This window comes from Trichoderma gamsii (assembly GCF_001481775.2).
Source record: "Trichoderma gamsii strain T6085 chromosome Unknown Scaffold_6.2, whole genome shotgun sequence".
In the NCBI taxonomy this organism is placed as follows: domain Eukaryota; kingdom Fungi; phylum Ascomycota; class Sordariomycetes; order Hypocreales; family Hypocreaceae; genus Trichoderma; species Trichoderma gamsii.
Window position 1 is genome coordinate 569,207 of NW_020171343.1, and position 26,983 is coordinate 596,189.

Genomic DNA, 26,983 nt, shown 5'->3' on the forward strand with positions numbered 1-26,983 from the left:
GACTGTCGGATAATACACCAGGCTTTCGGCTGGAGATAGCATGGGATGAGCGAGAGTGACGGATACGACTGTAATGAGGTAGATAATTAATCCAAGTACATATATCCTAGCATATGCAATAGAAAGGCCAAAAATGGAAGGATTTACAACATGCATCACACCGAACTTGTTGAGGCAGGGATGCGAGTCAACGGGCGTCTGCAGGAAGCCGTCTCTGCAGGCAGAGTAAACGCAGGAGACTGGCGCATTCGGGTTAACGCCGACATATCTATTTGGAAGAGAAGAGAGGGGTATGTAGCAGCAGTAGAAAACTAGCATATGCAGAGACGGACGAGGCTTGCCAAGATATGCACCTCTGTCACCGGTTTTTGCGTGGTTGATGGAGAAGAAGGGATGGATGCGGCTGAGACGCAGAGCTGGAAAGCTGGGAAGGCCCTGGTTTAGAAGAGCACCAGCCTTTTGGTCCTTCGCGGAGCATTTGCGGCTCAGCCGTCCAAGTTGGAAACAAAATACAAGGATGAGATGCCTACAAAACAGCCAAGGGAGTCCTTGTATGAAAGTGCTCACCGGTACAATTTTACGAGTATATTCGGCGTTTGGCCACTGGGCTTCCCGCGCCGGGCCCTGATTTGACAGCCCAAGGCACGGCAGGATGCGAGCTGAAATCAAAGAACCAATAGAGACATTGGGTTCTGTGTGAGTTACGCAGGGCAGGGGACCAACCATATGCAGTGAGGTTTATTTTTGTGAGGGGTTTGGTGTTACAAGCAGCACTTGTTTGGATGCGTGTGATACAAGGCAGCAGCAGCAGCAGCAGCAGCAGCAGCTCGTTCTCGATTGAGCCAGTGGGCGGCCATGCGGTGGCCATGTGAGACAAGCGTGTCAAAAGAGCATGGACTGCCCTGCGGGAGGGGATCTTGTGTTTGTGTGAGCATGAATGAGTTGGGGTGAGAGTGTGTGATGGTCTGCTTGTAAGTGAGCTCAAGAGTGGGACTGGACAGGCACAAGCAGCCTCTAGTAGGGACATGCTTTCGAGCACTCGTATTAACATCGGTGTTTACAATTAATAATGGAAATGCAAATGATTTTCTCGGCATGCATGAAATAATGCCATTGTTTGCTTGCTTGCTTGCTTCCTTCTCAGTCTCAGTCTCTACAGTTTCGTTAACATGGGGCAGCATTCTGGAGCAGTTTACGTACATGTATCTAGACCTCGGGGCGGGCTAGAGTCGGAAGCTCGGCTATCGCTGATCGACTGGGGAGGAACGTTTCCGAGAATTTTCGTCATAATTTTGGCGTCTCAGTAGCTGGAGGAGTTGATGTCAATCTTTTCTCTCTGTGTCTAGAGAATTCGTTTCATATGTAAACCTAGGTACATGTGGTTGCTTGTGTTTGGGTTAGGTAGTTTTGCTTCTTGTAAGAGCCAATATTTCAAGCAGCCAAACGTCAGAAACCCCCTTTGTTCCGCCATCTTCACCTGCATTCTGTTGGGCAGAGTTTTCCAGTGCCTATTGACACATGCAGAAACCCTGCAAATAATCACACCCCTAGCTTGGCCTGGGTTCATTAGCCGCATCCACTACCGAACGCCGGCGGTGGTTGGCGCTAGATTTGGACTAAGAGGTGGTAGCAATGCGACTCTGAGCAGTTGCTTTTCCAATTGTACTGAACTTGATGATTTTCTTGTTGGGGCTGTTGCTGGAGGCTGAGAATCTAATCGGGGAGTGAAGAGGTACAGACGAGTTGCACAAAATATATCGTAAAGATGCAGAAGAGAAACAAAGATCAGGGAACATGGATGTGAATTGGAATTGGCCTCTTGGCAACCCATGATCGCCTCCGCCATGAGATGGACGCTCTCGACGGCCGCACACGCGACACACGCAGTCGCTCGAATCTCATTCGTCCTCGGTCTGCAGGCACTTAAAGCGCAAGTATTGGTACACGGCGCGATGGCTGCATGGTTTATTGTTGCGAGTTCCAGCCAAGGCTCCGTCGGAAGTGACTTGAAACAGAAACGAGGCATTGATGAGATTCTGTCTGTTTCTGCGTCTTGTTCGTCTCGTCCTTTGCAGTACCGTGAGTACTTGATGCTGCCATGTGGGCGCCAGCGCTGTGCCGCGTACAAGTACCCAGATCTGTCGCCTTTGGGCCGTGGCCAGTCAGCGTCGCCCTGATTGCCCAAAATCCCAGCCCCAGCCCCCAGAAGCGCCGCCACCGGCCTAGCTCGGGCCAAGGCTTGGGGGAAAACCCCGCAATGGCTGGCGTCAATACGGGGGATCCCAGCGGTCCAGCCCATTAGCACCCAGCGCGGCAACCCCAGCGGGCTCCAGCGGGCTCCAGCCAGCCTTCAGCGCTCAAGGCCCAGAGCAGACAGCGCTGCCGCTCAACTGTGCTGGCAATTACGAAATCGATCCCACGAGCATCGCCGCCCTGGCTGAGCTTAAGTCGACGACTAGGTAAGGCACCGTTCCCAGCATCTGGCTGACGGAACCTCTGACTCCTCCACCCCTTGCGCCTTTTTGCTGCTCTCGCCTTCTGATCTTCTCTTCTTCTCTCACCGGTCTGCCGTGCAGCAGCCGCATCTTGCCTCGCTCTCCCCTGCCGCGGAAAGGGGTCGCATAGCCCGGCTCGAGCTCGTCGGGTCTCCACGCCGAGCCCCGTCTCAAAAAGTTTTTGCCGCCGCCGCCGGAGTCGCTGGCTCCAACGTCCGCCAAGCCCGCCGCTGCACTGCACTGCTCTGCTTTGCGCTGCGCTGCTCGCATGCCTCGTTGCTGCGCGACCTCACCTTGCGACCTCCAACTCTGCTCGACCTCGATTGCAGCTTCCGGTGCTCGGTCCCGATCCTCACGGCTGCCGTCTGGCCTGCGCATCGATCGTCCACCCGCCGGACGGTGTACATGATATATGGGTGACGGCTGGAGTGGCTGCAGCGAATCAACCGCCTCTCCCTTTGCGCCTGGCCCGTCTCTATCCTCAGACGCGGCGTCACCTCTGCTGGCCCTCGCCTTCTGCCCCCGCGAAATCCTGGGCCGATCGATCACACCCCCCCAGCATCCGAAGAGGACAAGAGAGATCCTGCCCGGCTGGTCTTCCGCGCTAGAAATCACTGGCCTCCATGCCACCGGCGCCGCAGCTCTATTGAAACCTGCCGTCCTGTCACACGACCGACGCCTCTTGTGCGCCTGAGCCTCTGACGACGCCGATTGGCCTTGTCGACTGTATCCACGCCTTTTGAGAATACGAACTGGCCGCTCCCCTCGAACGTCGCTGGCCCTTGCCGGCTTCCCACGCGATCAGCCCCGGATCTTCCCTCCCGCGACCGGTCAGCGCATAGATACCAGCTAGTGCAGTCTTACAAAACCTGATACTGCGCAGACGAGCGCATATACCTACACTCAGATACTACCGACAAGGGCTCTCTGCTCGCTGCCTTGCTTCCATTCGCTGCGCGAGCGCCAATAACTTCAAGGCAGGGGACTCTTGCCCAATTGCAACCCTGACCAGCTTCAAGCCACTGTGGATCGCTTCTTGTATTCTGCTTTTGCGCCTCTCTGCGTAAAAGACACAGCCGTGTAACTATCCTGATCCCTGCTCGCCCGTGCTACGAAAGCCGTGCGCTCTGTGGTGTGGTTCATCAGCGCATAGGTTTGGATGGATTGGGATCGCTGCCCTGATTTGCGAGAGCAATTGGCCTGCAGGTGCGCCGACTCAAATAGTCACTTTCTGCTGTGCAAGCGCCAAGAGGGGGCTTGTCATTATATATAAAAAGACCCGTAGCCATAATGCCCGAAGACATGGAGGACAACGGAGCAGACGTCTCAGACCCCGTGTCCGAGAACGAAGAAGATTCGGAGACTTTTCTCAAGGACGACGACGATAGCATGGCCGATCCCGCGGGAGCCAATGGCTCCTCTCACGACAAGAAGAAGTACGACCCCAAGGACCCTTCGAGGCCCAGGCGGAAGAAGGCCAGGAGAGCGTGTTTTGCTTGCCAGAGAGCGCATTTAACTTGCGGTGCGTTTGCGTTTGTTTCCATGATTAAGAAGAAACAGTCTTTCTGCTTATACCCCTTCACTCGCGCTGCCCCTTCTATTAGACGATTGGCGCTGGTTTATTACGTGCCTATCCCTTGTTTCGTTGACATTTCATGGTTCTCTCTCTTTTCATTTCCTCTTTTGGATTCGGTATCCATTGAAACCTTAACAGCTTGGGTCCCTTTTGCTGACTTTATCCTTCACAGGAGACGAACGGCCGTGCAAGAGATGCATAAAGAGAGGCCTTGCCGATGCATGCCAGGATGGCGTTAGGAAAAAGGCAAAGTACCTTCACGATGCTCCTCCAGAGGCTCTTCGACCTGTCTTGGGTCCAAACTTCAGCCCTCCCTTGTCTACAAAGACCAACGGCCACTCTGAGACCGTCATTGCGCCGGCCCCAAGTGATGGCTATCTACCACAGAGAACCCCCTCATTTTCTGTCTATCCAAACGTTAGCCAGCCTCAGGTGGCCATTCCCGAAAACATCCATCTCAACCCTCAGGCCTCTCCCATCTCGCCCTCATTTCATAGTGCTTCCGCCGCAGCGCAAGCACACATGAGCGGCATGCTCCCAGGAGCTCCTGCTATGGATTTCAACGCGCTGTTTGATCCTAGCAACCCCGCACTATATAATTTTGATCTCGAAGGTCTCAATTTTGGCAGTCAATATGCTGGATGGGAATTTGGAATTCTTAATAAGATGACCCTTGGCGCAGAAACGCCGCCGCGGGAAAATTCCATCTCACATACCCCCAAGACGGAAGCAAACTACGCTGCCATGTTTGGCAATGGCAACGGGTCGTATGATACTGCCATGATGGGCGGTGATTATGGCGGCGTCGATGTGGGATCCAACATGTACACCCAGGGCAATCTCCAGCATGGCCTGCCTCACGCATTTGCCATCGCGGCAGGGCCAAACAGCCTGGCCAGCCCAAGTACCGACACGACTGCGAGCCCACAGGCCATCATGGACGGTTCTCCTAACCCAACGGCATTCCCAGGTTTGCCTAATATGCCTGGGCCTCAGCGTCACAAACAGAAGCAAGACAAGATGCTTCAATCTATTCTCGGGAAAAGACAACGGGACTCGGCGTCTATATATGCAAGCGTCAAAGAACCTTACCCATATGTTGCTGGATTCCACAACATGATATCCGTCATCCGCAACCGGCTGCCCTTGGGTAAGCTGTTGAAGATTGCTCAGTCGTTGGGGGAAATTCGACCCTCGTTCATCTCGTGTACCAAGGACTTGACCCGTGAAGATCTCATCTTCATGGAAAAATGCTTCCAGCGGACGCTTGTTGAGTTTGACGACTTTTTACAGCACTGCTGCGCCCCGACCATTGTATGTCGGCGCTCCGGCGAAGTAGCGGCCGTGAATAAGGAGTTTGCAGCTTTGACTGGATGGCCTAAGGATGTTCTGCTAGGCAAAGCGCCCAACCGCAACATATATACGCGATCTTCGGAAGATGGTACCGATGATGGCGAAAGCCTAGGCTCGTCTGGCACACTCACACCTGCCCCTAAGAATCAGCAAATGCAGCAAAATAACAACTCGCGCCCTCAGCCTGTATTCCTAGGCGAGTTGCTGGATGATGACAGTCTGGTCGAGTTCTACCGCGACTTTGCTCAACTCGCTTTTGAAGATAGCAGAGGCAAGGTCCAGCGAAGCGGTCGGCTGATTCAATACCGTACGCAGGAGATGCTGGAAGCAAAGGAGATGCTGGGGCCCCAGAAACACCCCAGAACAGGTATTCTGAGCAGCCGGGTTACCATGATTGATAGCGAGCACGGCATTTCAAGGATCGAGAAGGATGGCAAAATCGACTGCACGTATTGCTGGACGATTAAGCGAGATGTATTTGATATTCCCATGATGATTATCATCAACGTGAGTTTGCCCTTTTGAACCTTTATGGATTTGACATTACCCGCGTGCTAATAACTCTGCAGTTTTTACCCCGTTATCACATTAACCAGGAACCTCATCAGCTTGCTGTGTGAAGCCTCTTTGGGCTTCACTTTCAATCGGCACACACTATACGTTACTTTATGCATGAAAGGTGTTTGGCTTTTCATTTCATATTCTTTTTGGTTCTGAACGTTTACTATGGACATGGACGGATTGGGTGTGATGCCTATCATATCTGATACTGATTTTTTTTATCAAGAAAACTGGTGGACTTTGGGTTAGAAATAGGATATTGCTTTTGATTCTTTCTATTCTTAAGGGGAGCACGAGACGTCTCGTGGCATGTTGTGCCTTCTCTCTCTCTTTTTTTTCGTCTGGCTGTTTTACTTTTCTCTTTTTTTTTTGGGTTTGACATGACATGAGCTTAATGACCAGAGGGAATTAACTTGGATGATACCCGCAGGGGTGCGAACATGCACACAAAAAACAACACACTCAAAAAACTTGAACTTACATTCAAACTATGCATGCACGAACATACCTACTCGGACATACGTATATCTGTCTAGTATATAAGTGTGATGACGGCTGGCCAAAGAGGAGGAATTGTTTATCTTATTTTTCTCATGGCTAGTGGTGCAATGCTTTATGGCTTTTTATTGAATATTTTATCTCATCCAAGAATATTTTCGGCGCTTTTTCTCTCTTATTCTTGACTTATTTTGTCTATGTTGTGCCATCCCAGCCTTATCTCGCTCCACACCTTGGTAAATCCGTACCCTCGTAATTCTTTCATAGTTTTGAACAAAGAAATGGTTATTTAAAATAAAAAGAAACAAATCATAAACAGTGCTTCAGCACATCAATAAATCTATAAAGGCTTAACAAACCACTCCGCGTCCTCCCCACTGCCCTTATCCCACCCCCACGCCTCCCTCGCAACACTCTTCTTCGCCACCTCGCAATCAAAGTTGATATCGTCAATCAGCGCCTCCAGGCTCTTGTAGTCCTTTTCCTCGCGGATGAAGCCCAGGATGAGGAGACGCATGTGGGCGTCGTAAAAGTCGCGGCTAAACTTGTGCAGGATGTGCACCTCTGCGCTGCGGACGGTGTTTTTGTAGAAGGGGTTGTAGCCGATGGACATTACCATGGGGAAGACTGTGAATGCGCCGGCTGCTGCAGAGGAGGGCTTGTCTGGGTGGGAGGGGGGCAGGGCGAGGGAGGCGTAGCCGAAGTAGACGCCGGAGGGGATGTTGGCGATCCAGGGGGTGAGGGCGTCATCGACGGGGAGGTTGGCGGTTGGGATGCCAAGCTGGAGATGTTGTGAGAATTCATGTGTGCATGACATGTGTGCATAAGAGCTATTAATGAAATGTATTTTTGTTGGTGGATACGTACCTCTTTGGAGCCGCGGCCGAAGCCTGAAATGACTTTGCCTTCCATCTTGTAAGGGTAGGGCTTTTCGGGGCCGGCTTCAGGGCCGATGATTTCAGGGCGAGAGGCCATTGTGGTGAGTGTTGGAGTTGAGGTTGAGGTTTGAGGTTGAGTGAGTTGAATTCAAGTTTATGAGAGGTAATTTTCGTAAAGTGAAAAGTCCAGTCTAAGGATTGATCCCTCCTTCTTGATAATCTTGTATTACTATTTTCCCGTTCCCCGTCTATGTGCTGAATGATGAAATGAAGAGTGAAAAAAGCCAGAGAAAAGAGAGAGAAGAAAGAAAAAAGGCGCCGTTATGAAGCTGAAGCTCGGTATGACTGTTAAATTGCAACCTAGCATGAAATAGGCCACTCGAGCTAGCTCCTTAGTTGGGTTTTTCGTGCCTTATCAGCCGCGCGGGAGCAACCAAACAAGATCGCGTGCGGCGGGGGATTGGCGGGGCACCAGGTGCTGTAGAAGCCAAAAGAACCAAACTAAGGCGCTTCGTTCTTCGATCTCTTCGTCTCCAACACCGAGCTTTCTTCACTGCCTATATTAGTAGCTGCGCAGTGGTTACAGGTCTTGCGGCGTCTCGGTGCACTCGGGGTTCGGTCGCGGGGCAAGTCCGGGAGCGGGTCGGCGGACTTTGTGCCGGCAGGGCTGAATCTTTTCAATGTGCGGATGTTTTGCTGTTGTTATGGAGATTGGATGGCAATCCCTTTTTATCTTTTATTGTTGATTGTTTGTTGCTTTTTTCTTCACTACGGGATGGATTTAACATAGTTGACAGATTTTCAAAAGATGGAAACAAGAGGTATCATTTGAATTTCAAAGCTACGTGTAAGCCAGCCTTTTGCTTACCAATATAACAACTTTAGCCATGAACTAGCTACACCGAAGGAGAGATTTTCAGCTTCCTTGCAAATTATTGAACTGCGCTCTCCCTTTATACATGTCTGATTCAGTATTCTGTTTTCCCTTGCTCTCCTTGTTCGTGGTCGTAATCCGCTGGCGCTTGGCAATTCCGAAACCGAAGAAATGACCCCACCAATGGTCCACGACCTTGGGTATTGAAAGAGAAGGGTGATTGGTATGAAAGATAATAAAAGATTAAAAAAAAAAGAGCAGAGAGGGTATTGAACATTTCCGTATATATGTCACCTATGCGACAGACATACAATCATCACGTCTGAAGACGTCTACTTCTTCTCCTCGCCCGGCCACTCCGTCCGGCCAAGCTTGATAATGTCGCTCTGACCAAGCACCCAGAACTTGCTGGGAGCCTTGCCCTCATCAGCTAGCTGCGTAGCCCGGATGGCCGCTCGCGCAATCACTTCGGCATCTTGCGCAACGCTGTCCTTCAACCCGATGAATCCTAGGCCACGAACCACCGTAGTAGCAATACCCTCCAGGAAGCGGCCCTGCTCGCGCTCGCCCAGGATGAGGCCCGGTCGCACAATGATGCCCTGGTCAAACTCGAGCTCCTTGATGGTCGTCTCGACGCCCTTCTTCATCTTGCTGTAGGGCGAGGTGGACGCCAGCAGGCCGTCGGAGCCGGCGCTGGAGATGAAGACAAAGGTCTTGACGCCGGCCTGCTTCGCGGCGCGGGCCACCTCGACGTTGAGGTCGTGGTCAATCTTCCACTGGTTCTCGATGCCGCCGGCGGCCGCGCGCGTGGTGCCGATGGCGGAGAAGGTGACGTGCGGCGCGGGCTGGAGGCCGATGAGCGTGGCGGGCCACTTGTTGGAGTCGGCGTCGACGATGGAGTTGAGGTTGGGCGACTCGGCTTTCGGTGCGCGGCGGGCGATGGTGGTGACGGGCTTGAAGGGGCCGGTGGCGAGGAGGTTGGACAGGATGAAGGAGCCGACGAGGCCGGTCGAGCCAAAGACGGCGGCGGAGTTGGAGGCCATTGGAGGTTTTGAAGCTGGCTTTTGCTTTGGAGATATGGGTGGCCTGGTGTTGCGGTGGCAATTGATAAGAGCAGACAGATGAAGAGAAGGCGAGATGGAAAAGATGGAAGCTGCTAGATGGACAGTATAGCTGGAAGAGAGGATGAGAAGAGGAAGTGTGAGCTCGACGGAAGAGGGAAGCGGAGTGGTGTTATATGACACTGTCCACCTCGGGTGGTTGGATTAGGTAGATGGAATGGAGTTAATAACGCCGTTGCGGCCCGAAACGCCCGAGGTTTGTGCAGTGATTGCAATCAATGCAGGTAGCAACTGTCATCGAGCCGAGAAAAGTAATCCGGCTCGGACTCTTTTACATATGCGTTGCTATATACTTTATCCGGGAGACGTTTGTAGCTCTATTAGTTCTCGCATCTGTGGTGACGTGATTTGAGTCTGAATGCACTGCGAAAAGGTGGAGCTCAAGTCAAGTCCGCAGCAGCTATGGCCAGGCGCTGACCTGATTGCTACCTGGAATAGGCAAAGCAGCTTTCGATTTATAGCGGATAAAAGCGCTGCTAGCATGTGAGATTAGTTGCAGCTGCTAGGTCTGGTGCCCCTCCAACTGCTAAAGCTGTGCCCCTCCATCCCGGTTGCGCGCTTGCGACAGCATCTCTGCCTGCGCTGGTTCAGTTTCTCTTTATGCTGCGGAACACCCATCCGCCTCTTGATAGGAGCATCTTGTAACCAATTGAGCTCGCAGATTTGTTTGTAAATAGCTGTTTATCAATACTCTGCGCTCTAATCCCCCGCTGCCCATCATGGCCACTCAGTACGAACGTAAGTATTTTACACCATCACCATCTCCCACGATGCTTATAATCTTCCCACTCGCAGTCGAACACAATGTAAAACTCGCCGAGCCCCGTCGCCAAGGCCGCCGCGTCGACATGGCCTCCTTCTTCTCTCTCCTCAACCAGCTCGACGAGCCAAGCAGCACCGAAAACCCGCATCACAACCCGCACGCCACGCCCACGCCCGTCGACACAGCCGCGCTCTTCCGCCTCCTGCAGAGCCAGCTCCAGACGCTGCAGACGACCGCGCCGACAGAAGGCAATCGCGATTTCCTAGAGCAGCTGATAGCCTCCCTGGAGGACGACATTCACGACCCGCCGACGAGGCTACAGGGCGCGAGTCAGGAGTTTGTCGATTCGCTGGATCGAGTGAACCGGAAGAAGCTCGACAAGGAGGATGACTGCGCTATCTGCAAGATCCCGTACTTGGAGGACGAGTACTGCCTCGTCGTGGAGCTGCCGTGTCAGGGAAAGCACCGTTTCGATCTGGAGTGCGTCGGTCCGTGGTTGAGGAGCAAGGGGACGTGTCCCATGTGTCGTGATGAGATGGGCAAGAGGAAGGAGATTCCAATTGTGGAAGACGACGAAGAGGAGGATGGCGATATGATGTATGCGTGATGAGGGGCGAGATGCAGTGTAAGATGGGTTTGGCGTATAGGAGTCTTTGGGTTCATTTGGGAGGCCACGCTGTATGAAAGATGGCAAAGTGGAGATTTATCATGCTATGGCTGCGTAAGATCTAGAAAGCGAAATGAAGAATTTACCCCATCTCTTGTTGTACATTTGTTGTTCGATTTGAGATGGCTTCAAGCCTCGAGGCTCTTAACCACCTCCAAGGCCTTTCCCGCCCTCTTCTTCGCCTCGTCGCCCGCTCCAGCACTCAGCTCTTGAATCTTCTTCTTCCAAAAGTTCCATCTCGCTTCAGTAAATCCCGAAGCTTCCCCTTCCAATAGTGAACCAGTACTGAGAGATTGTTCATCATCTTTGTCTACTGGTACACCTTTGCGCCCTTCGTCGTACAACACCTTGCCGGCGTGAGTGATCCATTCCGAGGCGGCTATCAAGTGCGTGTCCTTGGCCTGCTGAGACTCCAGCGGCTCTTCCAGCCCGTCGCGAAGTTCCCACAGAGCGAAATTCGTCCAAGACTCCACTGAAGAGCCGAGGAGGCGGGCGGCGAATGAGTTGAGTGACTTCCATTGGGCGATTGTAGTGGCATCTTCAGGGGAGTTGTCGTAATTAGGAGTGCCTAGAAACTATTATTACTTTTACTTTGAATAGCAATGTTTCTTTTCTTTTTCTTGGGAGAAAAGAAAAAGATAAAGAATTGGGCCTGAGCTCACCATTCCACGCCTCTCTCATGACGGCTCCAAAAAGCGGCATGTCGGTCCACAAGCTGTACTTCGATCCCCATACCTCAACCGTTGCGCTTTTCTTGACCTTGAGCTTCTGAGTAATCTCAACCAAGCTCTGCACCCGCGGGTCGTCCAACGGGATGCGCTTGGAGATTTCAATAAACAGCGTCCATAATGTCCAGAGAAAGCCCTCAGGCTCGTCATGGTTGCTTATCTCGTCGATGCCATTGGCGACGGCCTCATTGGCGTCAGACGTGTGGCTGGCGGAGTTGCCTATAGCTTTGTCCAGGAGGCCGAACAAGGTGTTGAACTTTTCTCTGCCGTCAGGAGCAAAGTCGTACGAGTCGATGAGGGAGCGGAAATCAATCAAAGATTCAGACATGTTTGCAAAAATGAATTTATTGGAGTGAACGACGGATGAATGAGAGAGCAAGCAAGAAAAGGACGAAGCAGGACAAGCGACGGTGTAAGTGGGGTGAGACTGACCGTCAAAGCGCTGTGACGTCTCGTCTAGAGCTTGCATGCAACTTGGTCATGGAATCGACCCTCATTCTTAGAGGTGCGAATTAGGTCTTACTTGGCTACTGAACTACCTACCTAAAAGAGTAGCGAAAAGACGAATCTCTGGCGTTACATCCACGTGTTAAACTGCAGCCTGGCATAAACTCGGTCTCGCTTGTGTGAGGGGAGAGAATATGATGCAGATGCCGCTGTATGCCCTGCGGGTGCTGTGCGCAGCCCCTCCCAATCCTTCCGCATCTCTAGTCAATTCCGCAGTATGTTCCTGGCTGCCTCGGCCATGCTTCCTTGAACACAAGCAAATTTATGTAAGTCGGCCGATTATAACTGTTGTTAAATACGAGACTTTCTATTGGACAGTACCACACTGTGCAGTATCCCCACTTGCCTAACTTAGAAATGATTAATATTAGTGATCTAGACGCTGAATCTGGGTTTGGCTGTACATGCCATGCATGAATGTATAGGTAGGTTAAATGGGTGTCATTGCTCAGGTGCAGTACATGTCGTGTGAAGTGTTCCGCGCCTTTAGGAACATTAGGCCGCTCACTGTCTTCAGTCTGTATGTGCATGTGATGGTAGCGCCCCAACGTCCGTGGACAGATGTGTAATATTGTAACGTCCAGAAATGGCTCTCATCAATCTGTGAGAATATCATGAGCACATAACTAGCTATAGTTCTGTCCAAAATGAGCTACGCATTATTCTCCTTACTTGATAAATGAGGGACACTCATTTTACCCTTAATAGATAATACTATGTTGTATGCTTGGGAGCTGCTCTATTACAGCACCTTACCACGCGCTTTGCTGAATTATTTATTTATTTTATTTTATTTTATTATTAGCGTTTACTAAGTAAGCTGGTTATATAAATCCCTTTTAAGTAATAAAATATTAGGAGCTATAGGTTTAGAGTCTGTGTTTACTATATATTATATAAGATAAAAGAAAGGTACTATATTAATTTATATTAGTATTATATTAATTTATATTAGTATTATATTAATTTATATCTTAGGGGGCAGGGCTATAAGGGCTTATGTTTTTTATTAATATTTAAAAGTGCTTCTATTTATTAAGGCTTAATAAATAAGTAAAATCTTAGCGATATTAAGGACGCTTTATAAAGACTGCCACAAGTTATTCTCTATAGAAGATCAAAGTATAGTAGCTGCTTGGCAGAGGGCTTTAATTTATAATAGAACGCAATTAAGTAAATTAAGGGCAGGCCGTTAGAGCCTAAAGCGCAAAGGCTAGAGTATAATCTAATTATTTCCAACCGCACTTACATCTAAGAAGGCTGAGTATAAATCCTTTGAGAAAATATTTAAATGCTTTTTTACGGTATTAGACTGTAAGGCATATAGACCTATGAGAGCTAACCACAACTAGAAACCAGCGTAGCCTTTATAACCCATCTAGGCTTAAGTTATATAGTATAACCTTTAAGGGGTGGATGGGAAGTTAGCAGGGACTTTAGATGTATTTAAATGGCCACCCATTAGGCCTATGTTATATTACTACTGACTTGCAGAATCGCATTATTACTCAACATTTTAAAAACTTAGCTTCATGTCTCTATTACTTAGCACTAAACTTTATCCATTTTAAAAATATTAAACTTAGTGTAACTCTATACACTTAAGATACTCTTAACTCCTAGCCACTTGAAGACCCAGCCTTAAGTGTCTGGCTTATAACAGCAACTATTGTGTTTACTAAAAAGCTCTTAACTTTTTCTCCATGTGCAAATTGCGATTGCTATTTCGTCCGAGGTTAATAACATATCTAATAATTGCACACTTAACTGCGCTACTAGTTTTAAAAATGTTATCTTTAATTTTAGATACTTGCCCTTATAGTTTATATAAATCTAGGGCGCTTTTAATTATATTATATTTAGACTAGGCAGCAACTTTGGATAAATCTTAATAATGGCTTTTGCAAGCGACGTGCTAATACCGTTCGCTTAGTTAACTCGCCCGGTGCACCAGAGTACTCGTATATGGGCTATTATACTCTAACTATAACGCCGCAGCAAGCTGCTGATGCCATTAAGCCGCTACTTATTTAGGAGGCAAAGCGCAAACGGCTATTTTGGTTTGTCGAGGTAAGAGTTCGATACGAAATAAGAGCGATGAGTTGTTGAGAGCTCTTTTGCCCATTTGGGGAAATGAGAAGGCACCGGAACTTATGCATGCGTTGGATGACGAATAATGCGAATCGGGGCCGCAAATCGTTAGAGCCTGGGGATTTGCTACAAAGGGAAGATATATAAAGGAACAAAGGCCTCCAACTATTTGTGGATAGGGAGAGATATCCAGAGTCAAGTCCTTTGATGAGACCTAGCTGCTATCTAGTAATAACGGCGCCTTATCCCCACCTGCCCTCTATCTCTCTTCTTGCAGATACCCAGATGGTGCGTTTATGGGTGCATACGTTGGTGTAGAGATATGATGAATGGTCGGTTACAGATACAAGATGGATACATTCAGAGTCATTGTGCCACATAGCAAACGCATATACACACTTTGGGATAGGATTAGTATTTATTTATAAGGCTATTCCCTGTAGACTGCGGTCTATTCTGTTCACTCGCATTAAGCTCTGCATTTCTTCTCGATGCCTTTGTTAGGCGACATGGATGATCCCTCTTGCCAACTTCAGCTATCCGAAGACGAATCGAATGAAATGATCCCGGATGACATTGATGAGGAGGTTTTCTACATTGAAGCCCAGCTTTTTCCATCAGATGGTAAAAACGTCTATACTCGCCTACGCAACAGCAGCACCAGTCTTTTCCAGAGGACGGCTAGAGTGGAATATCAAGAGAGACGTGTTGGAACCCAGTGCAAGACGCCCCTTCATGGAGGTCCTGATTGGCAAAGCCAAAATTAGCTACCTACCTAACGTAGTATATACTTCAGTATGCCGTCGCTAAAAAATGAACTGCTCGCAAAGCGTAGGTATAAGTCTCTACATGCGGTAAATGTTAATAGCCAAAGATGGACGAAGTCTAGCGATTACTAATGTTTCTTTATGGCTTGTTGTTTAGTATAGGTATTTCTTTAGAGTACAAGTACTGTGGGGTTAAAAGACCCTAACCCACCCCAACTTGGGCGCTTAAGCTGGGCGCTTTCTCTGCCAGTAAGACATGAGAACCTTATTCCTGGCGTTTAGCAAGAGAGGCGCAGTTGCCTAAGGCCCTCTTACCGAGTTCTTATATTCCCTCTGAGTTCCATGAGCTGGATGAAAACATGAGTCTCGTTTCCCCGCATGCTTTGCAAAGCATTACAGTGTTAAAGTAAGCCGGCTTAATGGCAGAAGCTATCGGAGTAGCCTCCGGGCTACTGGCCCTAGGCCAATTCGCCTTCCAGTCCAGTATCGCGCTTTACCAGACAATCAGTAGCTACCAGTCTCACCAGCAACGAGTGCGAGATCTCGCAGAGGAGGCAAGCGCACTTAGTGGCGTACTGGCTTCGCTGGTTGAAACAGTCCAGAATACTACTGATATCGACCTTTCTTCCCTTGAGCTACCTTTGCGACAGTGCGGCAAAGCTTGCCAAGTGTTTGAGCAACAGATACAGAAATGCTCGTCCCGGTCTACAGGCTCTCGAGCGAGCGTTCGCGACTGGGCGAGGCTAAAATATATGGGCGACGACATTGATGGATTTAGAAGACTGCTGGCCAGCTACAAACTGACCATAAGCGTTGCCCTCACCGACGCCAACCTGTAAGTGCTTTTAGATGTGCCACAGATAAGACAGTTCTGACTTTATGACCCTGAGCAGCCGCAGATCCGCTGCCACATCTGAAGCCATAGAGGGTTACAAAGAGCTCCTCGACAGTGCCAGGGAAAACTTGGAGGACCGTCTCGATACAATAAATGAGAAAATGGACGCTATGCTAGACAAGAGCGTTGCGGGCTCTACGCCAAACACATCTGAGCTGATGCAGATCAAGGAAGAGAAAGCAAGCACGGAAAAGAGTCTCGCAATTTGCGCTCAATTGTCCATGCACATTAGCCAGCTCCAGTTTGCGACAACTCCCAACCCAAATGCAGGCGGCAGTGCCAATACGGGCTCTATCCCTGAAAAAATCACACATGAAGGACTGGAAGAGTGCAAAACTAGCCTTTCTCGTATGGCTACAAAGTTGAGAGCACACGAGAAGCTGCTCTTCAGCCGATTGACGGAAAAGATGAAGGCTTCAACGACATCCCCTGACGAAGCTGCAGATATTGCAAGATTGAGGGATGAATGGGAGGCAACCTTTGAGTCGATTAATATCTTATCCAAAGCAAATACTTATTTTGACAACGAGGCAAGCGTTATCGAGAACCACGCAACGGGTGACGCAATGCAGGTGATGGTTGCCACCGATGAGAAGACTCTGCACGGGACGAATCGAGGACTCGGATGGAGGTCGAGACAGATTGGTGGGCGCATGGACAATGAGACAGTGCGGGCGATATCGCGGGACATGGTATCCGTTACCATTCGGAATATCGCCAACGAAGAACTGCAGCCGCGACAAGCAACCCCGGCAGCGCCAGGCGAAATACAAAGAGATAATCAATATTCGGGGTTTAGTGAGAGGTATGGGGAAGGATTTAAACTGACATCCAGGAAGTAAATTAGCCAGTATTTTATAATAGGTGTTAGTATTTATGTAATATTTCTATCGGTATAATAATTTATTAAAGGCGCACTATAATAAACCATACACCAGATAGTTAGTATTTCTAAAGGATAAGCCTAAAGTTTAGCTATTTAGCCCTGCTTTTGCAGTGTCTCTATTACCTTCTTGCTTATATACATCGCCTGCTTAGCAACGCATAGGTATGCTAGTCTCCTTGGCGATACTAGTTATAATTCTAACGTTTTAAGGGACATTTTGAAGAAAGGACCATTCGCATTCCACGAGGCTGTTCTGGAGGCACCACATCTTGCGCATTGTGAAGCTGCCAATCCTCTTCATGGAGGTGCTGATTAGGGTGGTATACGTCTGTAAGAGTGGTGTATCTGACCTTCAAGAAAAGAGTACATAAAAGAACAAAGGTCCCCAGCAATTTGCTCAGGGGCAGAAATAAACACAGTGCGTCACTTGATGAGACTTAGCTGCTGTCCAGCAATTAGAACAAAGTAGCCTTATCTTAAAATCTTAATCTATTATATGAATATGGATTATATACTTAATAGTAGTAAAACTTACTAAGTTAGACCACCCACTTCTCGGCTACACTCACTTCTCGGCCACTTAGTGTAATTAATTAGGATTATAGGGATAGGAAAAATAATAACTTAATAATATTATAATTAATTTTATTATTATGTTCTTTTATTTTAGCTAAAATATATAGTAAAGGTCTTTAGATTTAATAACTTTAATCTTATAAGCGGCCTTAGTGTATTATTTTTCTTTTTTTATTTTCTTTTTTATATTTATAATCTCCTTAATTTTAATAAATCAATTATTTAAATTTTCTTTAATTTTTTACTTTTTTTTTAATTAAAAACTATTAACTTAATACTATAAATTATAAATCTTAACCTTTACTATTACTTTTATAATATTTTTATAATTTAATTGCTTTTTAACCTTTTATAATAGTAACTAAGTTTTTAATAACTTAATATTAATTAAATTTATAACTTTTTTAATATTTTATAACTGCTAGGGGGTATTTAACTTAATAAAATTAATTTTTTTCTTTTTTTAGCTATTAATTTTCATATTTTTAATATTATTATAATTTTTAAGGGCTTTAGAATAATTAATTAATTTATTAATAGCTTAGCTATATTAAGAGACTATAAACTGGATTTTTACTAGCCTGCTTTTATATTTTAATTTATTAAGCCTTTTATTTTAACTTTATAATAATATTTAAGAAATATTCTCTTACTAGTGGGTATTATATTATTATAATTTTTAAATTTAAATAAAGCTTAATAGTAATATAATATAATAAGTAAAAAAATTAAAATATTAAAAAGCTAAAGAATATAAGAGATATATAATAATAGGAATAATAATTAAATATTATTTTTAAAGTATTTATATATAAAATTATTAATATAATAGCTATTATAGCTATTTATAATAAGTAATTATTTTAATAGTAAGTTAAGTTAAGTTTTGTAAAGGGCTAACCCTATAAGGGCTAAACAATAGCCAGCGTAATAGCCTTCAGGGCCTAATAGGGCCCTATTTAATTGCGTTATATGCAAAAGAATACGCATTAAATAGGTCGCCAACTAACCTATTTAACTAGCTATATAAGGCCTATAGGCAGGCAAAGCCTAACTCTATAACAAGTTTAAAGAATAAAAATCTCTTAGGGGCTATTATAAAGTAATATTATTATTAATCTAGCCTTTTTTAATTACCTTAAATACCTAGCTAGCTAGAAATTTAATTTAATAAAGAAATTATTATTATTAACCTATTAAGCCCTTAAGATAATTAATAATAAAAGAATTTAACTTATAGCTATAATATACTTAAGAATTATAGTTTAAAATTATAATTTAAATTATTTCTTTATAATTACTTTTTTTAATATAGCTAAGTATTAGCTTATTATTACTATAGCCTTCTAGGATTTTAGTTTTATTTATATTATAATAATATTACCCTAGGATATTCTTAATATTAAAAAAATTTTAAAATTAAAAAAAATCCTTAATTATATTAATTATAGCTTTATTTAAATAGCAGGAATTAATTAATTTACCTTTAATAATCTAAACTTTAAGATTTTATTTTAAAAATCCTTTAATTTAATATTTTCCTAGGGGTTAGTTATTGCCCTTAGCTTTAATAATCCTTATAGTAAATTCTTTAACTTAATAATATATTAAAGGGAGACTTAAGTTAATTTAAACTAAAATTTATTAAATAAAATAATATTTTTAATTTTTAAAAAGGCATTAATAAGATTTATATATATTAAATCTTACCTAGCGGCTATTTAAATATAATTATAAGGTTATATAAGGAATTCCTTATTATTATATAGCTTTTTATTATAATATACTATTTTTAATATCTTTTAATATATAAGAAATAGTATTCTTAATAAAGTTAGTTATTGCCTTTAAGAAAATATAATTATATTAATTTTAACTTAAAATTAAATAAGAAATTATAACTAAGATATTTTATATTATTAGTGTTAAAGGGAAAAGGCAGTGGCCGAGATTGTGACGAACCGTACACTAGTTAGTTAGTAATATAAGGGATTCCTAAGGGATAAACCTAGAGTTTAGTTCTAGGTTTATATTAGCGGAGTAATTAAGAGATCTTTATATAATATAAATAATAATAATAAATATTACTAAATAGTAAGTAGTGCAGAGCGTATTGTAATTTTAATTTTATATTAATAACTGGCTATTTAAGTTATTTAAGTAAGTGTAAAAAAGTAAACTTATATATTTAATTAACTAAATAAGATTATTAGTAAAATTTAATAATCTATTATAGATTATCTTAAGATTTTAATAATCTATTCCTAGCTTATTAAATTATTAAAATAATTTAATAATTTATTTATAATTAGTAAATTAGTCCTATATTAATTTAATTCTGCTTACTTAATAGGCCTATTAGTGTAACTATAAGAGATAGGTTATAATATAATACTCCCTTCCTATTAGTCTTATCCTTAAGACCTAGTTAATTTTAATATAAATAATATATCCTTTACTTAATAAGTGCGGTTAATTTTTAATTTCCTTTACTAGTATTTTCTTAGTTTCTTTATATTAACCTTTATTATACTAAATAAGATTTCTAAGTTAGTTTATTTAAAGACTATTAGCTATAAGTTATTATTTTATTTTATTATTACTAGTGCTAATAAAATAAATAAGTATTATTTATTTTATATTTTAAAAAACTATTTTAAATATTTATTATTACCTAATAATTCCTTATATTATTTAAAGTATATTTACCTTAATTAATTATATTATAATATTTAGGGTTTATCTTTTAAATAGTTAAAGTAAATTACTATTTATTACTTTTATTTAAAGGATAAACTTAAAGAGGCTAAGGAAGAGTATTACTATGTTAATACTAAGGTTAAGTGTTTTTATAAGTAAAAGAAAATATAGTATATAAAAATAAGGCAAGTAGTTGCGTAAGGTATAATAAATTTAAAGGAGCTAAATTAGGTTAAACGTAAGAAGGCAAAGGCTGCTTATTAGGCCGCTTTATTAGCGCTTAGTTCTATCTCTATTAGCCTATCCTAGTCTATTAGCACTATTAATTAATCTACCTTTAAGCTAAACCTATTATTATTTTTACCCTTAAAGATTAATAAAATTCCTATAGGATTATTTAGGCATTCCTCTTAAGTTCTTATTCTAAAACCTAAGAGTTTTTATTATTATTATATCCTTTTTACTTAGTAAAGTATTCCCTTTTTCTTATTATTTTATTTATTTATATATAAGTTAGTTTTTTAATTTTATATTATTCCTTAATATTTTAAATAATAATTTTATTTATAATTAATTTACCTATCTCTTTATTTATTAATACTTTTTTAAATAGTAATATATAAAAAATAGCTATTTTTAATCTTATATTCTTAAGTAAGTTTAATTTATAATTAACTTTATTAATTTTCTTTAAAATTTTAAATAGTTTAAGCTTTTTAAAATTTAATTTATTACTTAGCTTATTTATTTTAATATTTAATAATTTTTTATTACATAAATATTATAGTAAGTAAACTATATTTCCCTCCTAAAGGGTTAGTCCCTTAATCCTTATTTAATTAATATATTCCTTTATACATTACCTAAAGAATTTAAGTTAAACTTTAAGTTTTTCCTATAATTAAATTATATCTTCTATAAATATATATATATTATCCGCATTTAGGCTATTGCAAGGTAATCTATAGGCTTTTAGTGTAAACCTATAATTAATATAAAATAGTATAACTCCTATAGTTTCTATTATAAAGCTATTATATTATATTTAAGTAATTAATAATATCTTAACCTAGTTATCTTACTAAAGGTTAATATAATATTATAAGTATACTTTAATAACTTAATTTATTTATTTTATTTATTTATTTATTTATAAATAAAATATAATGCTTAACTTATAATAAATTTTAAGTTTAGCTATTAATTCTTACTAAAATTTAAATATAAAAGTACTACCTTTATTTAATATAATTTCTTTTAGCATTTTATATTTAATAAATATATATCTTATATAAAAATATACTAAGTTTTTTATATTATATACTTTCTTATATAGTAAGAAATATACTTACTTTAAGAGTTTATCTATAATAATAAAAATACTATTAAATTATTTTCCAATTAATAAATCTCTTAACTTAGGCAAGTTAGTAATATAGTTAAATATAATAATATATTAATTCCTTTTTAAAACTAGGATTAGTTATAATATTTTATATAGCTAATGCCTTTTATCCTTTATTTTCTTATATATATTATATTTCTTAATAACTTCTAAGATTTTATTTTTTATCCTTAGAAATTTATAATATTATACTGTGTAATTTTATATTATATAAATACTATAATATATAGCTATAATTATACTTTAATATAAGTCTTAAATTACTTTAATTTATAATTCTAATAATACTTAGATTTTCTCTTCCTATTTTAGCAATCTTTCTTTAATAATTACTTCTTCTAAGAGTTCTTTTAATTCTATATTTACTATATATTCCCTTATTTTATTAAAAATAGGGTTATATTCTTCTATAATAAATAAAGTATTAACTTATATTTATTTATAATTTCCTTAGTAATTTTTCTTAAGAATTTAAGCTTTAAATTCCGGAATTTCTTTAAAGTATTCTTCTTTTCTACTTAAAGTATTTACTTATCTATTAGTAATACTATTATAATAAATAAGTTTATAATTAAAGTTTAATAGTATCTTAAAGTAATAAGTTTATTATATAAAGAGTTTTTAAGTCTTAGTAAAGTATATAATATTATAATAATTAATATAAACCTTAACCTTATACTTACTTCCTAAATAGTAATATCTTTATTCTTTAAATACTTTAAAAATTATTATAAATTCTTTATTATAAATAAAATATCTTAACTTTAGTTTATATAGTTTTTATAAGAAAAAGGCTATTAAATAGTTTTTCTTATTTTTATTTTTTTATATTAATACTTTACTAATAGTAAAGTTTAATAAATTAATTTTAATCTCTAAGGGTTTATTAGGATTATATATAATAAGTATAGGTTCATTAAGGAGTGTATTTTTAAGTTATTTAAATACTTCTTTTATTTTTAATTTATATATAAGTTTCTTATTTTTTAATTTCTTTTTACCTTTCTTATTTTCTTTAAGTTAAGTGGCATTAATAAGTAGCTTAGTAATTTTACTATAGTTCTTAATAAATCTTTAATAGTAATTTACTAAGCCTAAGAAGCTTTATATTCCTTTTTTTATTTTTAAGAATTCTTAGTTTTAAATTAGTTTAAGCTTATTAAAGTCTATTTAAACTTATTCTAGTAAAATTAAGTATCCTAAGAACTTAACTTCTTATATATAGAAACTATATTTCTTAAGTTTTATTAATAGGTTAGTGTCTTATAATATTTATAATACCTTATAAATATATTCCTTATATTCTTTAAGGGTTTTTAAAAAAATAAAAATATTATTAAGGTAAATAATTATAAAGTTATTAATATATACTTATAGTATATAGTTAATTATTTATTAAAATATTACAGGTATATTAGTTAGCTTAAATAGTATTACTAAGTATTTAAATAATTTATAGTATATTTTAAATATTATTTTCTATTTATCCCCTTTGTGGATGTAGATTAGGTTATACACTCCCTTAAGGTCTAAGGTAATAAATTAATTAGCATTAGTTAGGCAGTTTTAAATTTCTATAATAAGCGGTAATAGGGTTTAATCTTTAATAGTAATCTTATTTAGCTATTAGTAATTAATAACTAATTTAAGTTTCCTATTTTTCTTAGGTATAAATATAATAGAGTATTTAGCTAGTAATATAAATAGCTTAATATATTCTTTTTTTAACTATTTTTATATTTATTTTTAAAGTATTTTAAGTTTTATTTTACTAAAGTTATAAATTAAAAAGAACTTTATTATTTTACTATTTATAAGATTTATATAATAATCCTATTATAAATAAAGTAATTATACTATTTTTAATATTAGATTAAATAGTTTTCTATATTTTCTTTAATATTATTAAAGTGCTTTTTAAAGAATTTCTTTAAGTTCTTTAAGTTTTTCTTTTTTCTTAGCTTTTAATAATACTTTATCTAAGGCTTATAATTTTATTTTAACTTATATAATAATTTTATTAATATACACTTATTCTCCTTTAGCTCTTTTATAATTATATTATAGTAATATTAGTAATTTTTCTATATTAAATTTAACCTTTTTCTTAAGTTCTATTTTTATTTTTTCTAATTTTTCTTAATTTTATTACACATAAGATTTTATTTTTAAGTCTATAGGCATATCTTTGCCTTCCTTACCCTCTCTATAGCTTAATTATAGCTCCTAGGTAATATCTTTTTCCTAAAGTATTTATTTAATTTTTTAATTAATTAATAAATTATCTTATTTTAACTATAGGTATTTAAGTAAAATATTATAGTTACTAAGAGGTATAATATTAAACTTAATAGTCTTAGTATAACTAATAATTATAATTAAAAAATAATTAGTCTTATAATTAATTATTACCTTAGTATTAAGTATAGTAATACTAAATATATATATAAGTTATTTTTTCTTAATATATAGTAACTTAAGTAAGTTTACTATTTTAAGAGTAATAAAGTTATAATCTATACTACTATTTATATATATCTTTACTAACTATTAATTAATATACCCTTTAATTAATAATTTCTTATTATTACATTTAATTAAATTAATTTAAATACTATTTAAATAGTTTTATTCTTATATAATATCTTAATATTTTATATACTATTAGTATTTAATATTATAATTTTATTTTTAAATTAAATAATAATATTTTTTAATAAGTCCTTTACTTTTTTCCTAAGTATTATAATATTTCTTTAAGTTATAGCCTTTTATTCTTAGTTTTATTATTACTTATTAATATTACTATTATTCTACTATATATATATTATAATATTATCTTTTATAATTTAAAAAATGCATTTTTTAATATTTAATTAATTAGTAATATATTTATAAGTTATTATATTATTTTTTAATTTTATTATATATATATAGTTTATAGTATAACTTATTATAGTATTTATAATTTTTATTCTTATATTCTTTATTAAATCTATATTCTTCTATAAGTCTTATTCTTAATAAAGTATAAAATTATAGTAATATAATATAATTATAAGCGTTAAAGATATTAATTTTAATAAGCATAGGGAGGTTAATTTACATTAAAGGGAATTCCTTTAAGTACTATCTCTATTTTTCTTATCTTTAATATTCCCTAACTAATGTATTTAAAACTTTATTATAGTTATATTAAGGGTTTTATAAGCTATAGGTATTATATCCCTAGTACTTATAGTCTAAGTCTTTTAACTTATAAAGCTTATATTAGTATATATAAAATATTTTTTATATAAGTTTTTTTTTTTCTTTAAAGTCTTTAAAGTATTCTTTAGCTACTTTATTTTATTCTTTAAAGAGTTTATATATTTTATTTATATTTTATTAATGCTCTCCTTTATAGCTATAGTAATATTCTTTTATAAATCTATAGTCTAGGCATTTTATATATTTATAGTTATAGTTTTATAAGTAGTAGTTATTATATTTATAATTTTCTTTTTAAGTAGTGATTTATTTTTCTTTATATATATAGTTAATATTCTATAAGCTATAAGATAAGCATTTATAAAGTATATAAATAAAATAGGGTTTTATAAGGCTATAGTCTTTATATTTTTTATAAAAATTAAGGGTATTAATTTATATAGTCTTATAAGACTTCCTAGCCCATGGCCTTTTTAAGTAATATCCAGATCCCTCCTTACTGCTTTTATATATAAGATATAAATTATTATAGTAAGCTATTTAGCTAAGGTAATTGTAGGGTATTTCTATAATTGCGTTTATTTAAACCTTATCTTTAATAGTCTTAGAATATCTTTTATTTTTCTTAGTGTAGCAGTAGGCTTTATTATAGCCTTTCTTGCTATAGAATTCGCAGGTTATCTTAAAATAATAGTCTACTTCCTTATAGCCCTTTTTACTATAAGCATTATAGGTTTCTAAAAACTTCTTATAGTTAATAGTATTAATATCTATTTTTCTAAGTTAAGTGCTATTATCTTTTATAATATAATTAAATTATTTCTTACCTTAGTTAACCTAAGGCTAAAATTTTAATTAAGTTTTAGATTTCTCTGCCTTATATTCTTACTTTCGCTTATATTAGTAATTATTAATTTTAATAGCTTCTTTAATAAATTTTATAAAGCTTATCTTATCCCTATTAAGCCTATAGAGTTTATCCTTAACTTTTAGCTTAATACTTATATAATAATATTCCTTCTTAAATTCTTTAATTTAATTAACTTTCTAAAGAAATTAAATAAAGGTTACTATATATTTAAATAAGGGTCCTTTTTAAATTAAAGATTAAAGCTATTTTTTTACTTCTTATTATTTATTAATAGTTTTAAAGGCCTTAATAAATTTATCCTTAAAGTTTTAATATTTCTTAAAAATATATTAGGTTTTTTCCTTTAATTTTATTTAATTTAATTTAATATTTTAATCCTTTATATAAAGTCTAAACTATTCTTTAGCTGCCCTTATAAAATAGCTTCTTATAAAATAAACCTTATCCTTATTATTTAATAAAGTAATATTAAAGTAACTAAAATAAGTTTCTACCTTATTAAAATATTTCTCTTTATTAATATAATTACTATTATAATTATTTAGCCTCTTAGGTTAAATAATTTTTTCTTTTTCCTTAGTGCAATAGGTATTTAATTATTCTTATTATTCTATAATAGTTTATTTTAAGGTCTTAATATAAGCGAGAAGTGCATTAATCGCTCTTTACTTAGGGATAAGCTAAGGTAGCACTTACTACTATTTAGCAGGAATGTCTTACATTAGATTTATGACAAACCGTACACTAGTTGGTTAGTAATACAAGGGATTCCCAAGGGATAAACCTAGAGTTTAGTTCTGGGTTTATATTAGCGGAGCAATTAAGAGATCTTTATGTAATGTAAATAGTAGTAATAAATGTTACTAAATAGTAAGCAGTGCAGAGTGTGTTATAATCTTAATTTTATGTTAATAACTAGCTATTTAAGTTATTTAAATAAGCGTAAAGAAGTAAACTTATATATTTAGTTAAGTTAATGGACTTGTGAGACTTATTTAGTAAGTTTAATAAGTTAACTCACTGGACTTATTTAATAAGAGCGATAAGTCACTCTTTATTAGTCCGCCGGCCTGTAATTAATCCGGCGAGGCCTACCCGGTAGGCCTATTATTACGACCTTAAGAGTTAGGTTATGACATAATACTCTCTCTCTATTAGTCTTATCCCTAAGACCTAGTAGATTTTAATATAAGTAGCGGCACCCCCACTTAGTAAGTGTTTAACCTATTTTCTTTTCTAATGTATTTCTTATTTATTCTACTAACCTTATAATACTAGATAAAATTATTAAGAAATCTCTTTATAAGAGAACTTATTAACGCAATTCTTTATTAAGAGCTATAATATCTAGTATAGCTAAATCTAACACCCATTATTTAAACTATATTTTAAAGAATTACACTAACTGTATTATCTTATTTTTAAATTTATTACATTATTATAAGTGTATTTATTTAAATAAATTATATTACAATATTTAAGACTTAATGCTTAATTAATTTAATTATATTTTTTCTTATTATTTTTATTTAAAGGAAGAGTTAGAGGAAGCGGAAGATAT

General features: G+C 38.0%; 8 protein-coding genes across 8 annotated transcripts; 3 read left to right on the plus strand and 5 right to left on the minus strand.

Moving 5' to 3' along the window:
- Positions 1–1,579: 1,579 nt before the first annotated feature.
- On the minus strand, positions 1,580–2,299 carry TGAM01_v202493 (hypothetical protein; the record flags this gene model as incomplete). Its single annotated transcript, XM_024549006.1, has 1 exon — positions 1,580–2,299. One exon carries the CDS (start codon positions 2,297–2,299, stop codon positions 1,580–1,582), a length of 720 nt encoding a protein of 239 aa, XP_024406245.1.
- Positions 2,300–2,402: 103 nt separating this feature from the next.
- On the minus strand, positions 2,403–2,873 carry TGAM01_v202494 (hypothetical protein; the record flags this gene model as incomplete). Its single annotated transcript, XM_018804096.1, has 1 exon — positions 2,403–2,873. The coding sequence occupies one exon, from the start codon at positions 2,871–2,873 to the stop codon at positions 2,403–2,405; it is 471 nt and encodes a 156-aa protein (XP_018662834.1).
- A 912-nt stretch (positions 2,874–3,785) lies between these two features.
- On the plus strand, positions 3,786–6,044 carry TGAM01_v202495 (hypothetical protein; the record flags this gene model as incomplete). The annotated part of the gene is made up of 3 exons (XM_018804097.1): positions 3,786–4,017; positions 4,244–5,931; positions 5,994–6,044. 3 exons carry the CDS (start codon positions 3,786–3,788, stop codon positions 6,042–6,044), a joined length of 1,971 nt encoding a protein of 656 aa, XP_018662835.1.
- Positions 6,045–6,823: 779 nt separating this feature from the next.
- TGAM01_v202496 (riboflavin kinase) lies at positions 6,824–7,458 on the minus strand (the record flags this gene model as incomplete). Its single annotated transcript, XM_018804098.1, has 2 exons — positions 6,824–7,264; positions 7,351–7,458. The coding sequence occupies 2 exons, from the start codon at positions 7,456–7,458 to the stop codon at positions 6,824–6,826; spliced, it is 549 nt and encodes a 182-aa protein (XP_018662836.1).
- A 1,109-nt stretch (positions 7,459–8,567) lies between these two features.
- Positions 8,568–9,278, minus strand: TGAM01_v202497 (hypothetical protein; the record flags this gene model as incomplete). The annotated part of the gene is made up of 1 exon (XM_018804099.1): positions 8,568–9,278. One exon carries the CDS (start codon positions 9,276–9,278, stop codon positions 8,568–8,570), a length of 711 nt encoding a protein of 236 aa, XP_018662837.1.
- Positions 9,279–10,075: 797 nt separating this feature from the next.
- TGAM01_v202499 (hypothetical protein) lies at positions 10,076–10,726 on the plus strand (the record flags this gene model as incomplete). The annotated part of the gene is made up of 2 exons (XM_018804100.1): positions 10,076–10,094; positions 10,152–10,726. The coding sequence occupies 2 exons, from the start codon at positions 10,076–10,078 to the stop codon at positions 10,724–10,726; spliced, it is 594 nt and encodes a 197-aa protein (XP_018662838.1).
- A 188-nt stretch (positions 10,727–10,914) lies between these two features.
- Positions 10,915–11,983, minus strand: TGAM01_v202498 (hypothetical protein; the record flags this gene model as incomplete). The annotated part of the gene is made up of 2 exons (XM_018804101.2): positions 10,915–11,354; positions 11,449–11,983. 2 exons carry the CDS (start codon positions 11,981–11,983, stop codon positions 10,915–10,917), a joined length of 975 nt encoding a protein of 324 aa, XP_018662839.2.
- Positions 11,984–15,298: 3,315 nt separating this feature from the next.
- TGAM01_v202500 (hypothetical protein) lies at positions 15,299–26,147 on the plus strand (the record flags this gene model as incomplete). Its single annotated transcript, XM_024549007.1, has 3 exons — positions 15,299–15,714; positions 15,773–16,579; positions 26,132–26,147. The coding sequence occupies 3 exons, from the start codon at positions 15,299–15,301 to the stop codon at positions 26,145–26,147; spliced, it is 1,239 nt and encodes a 412-aa protein (XP_024406246.1).
- Positions 26,148–26,983: the final 836 nt, after the last annotated feature.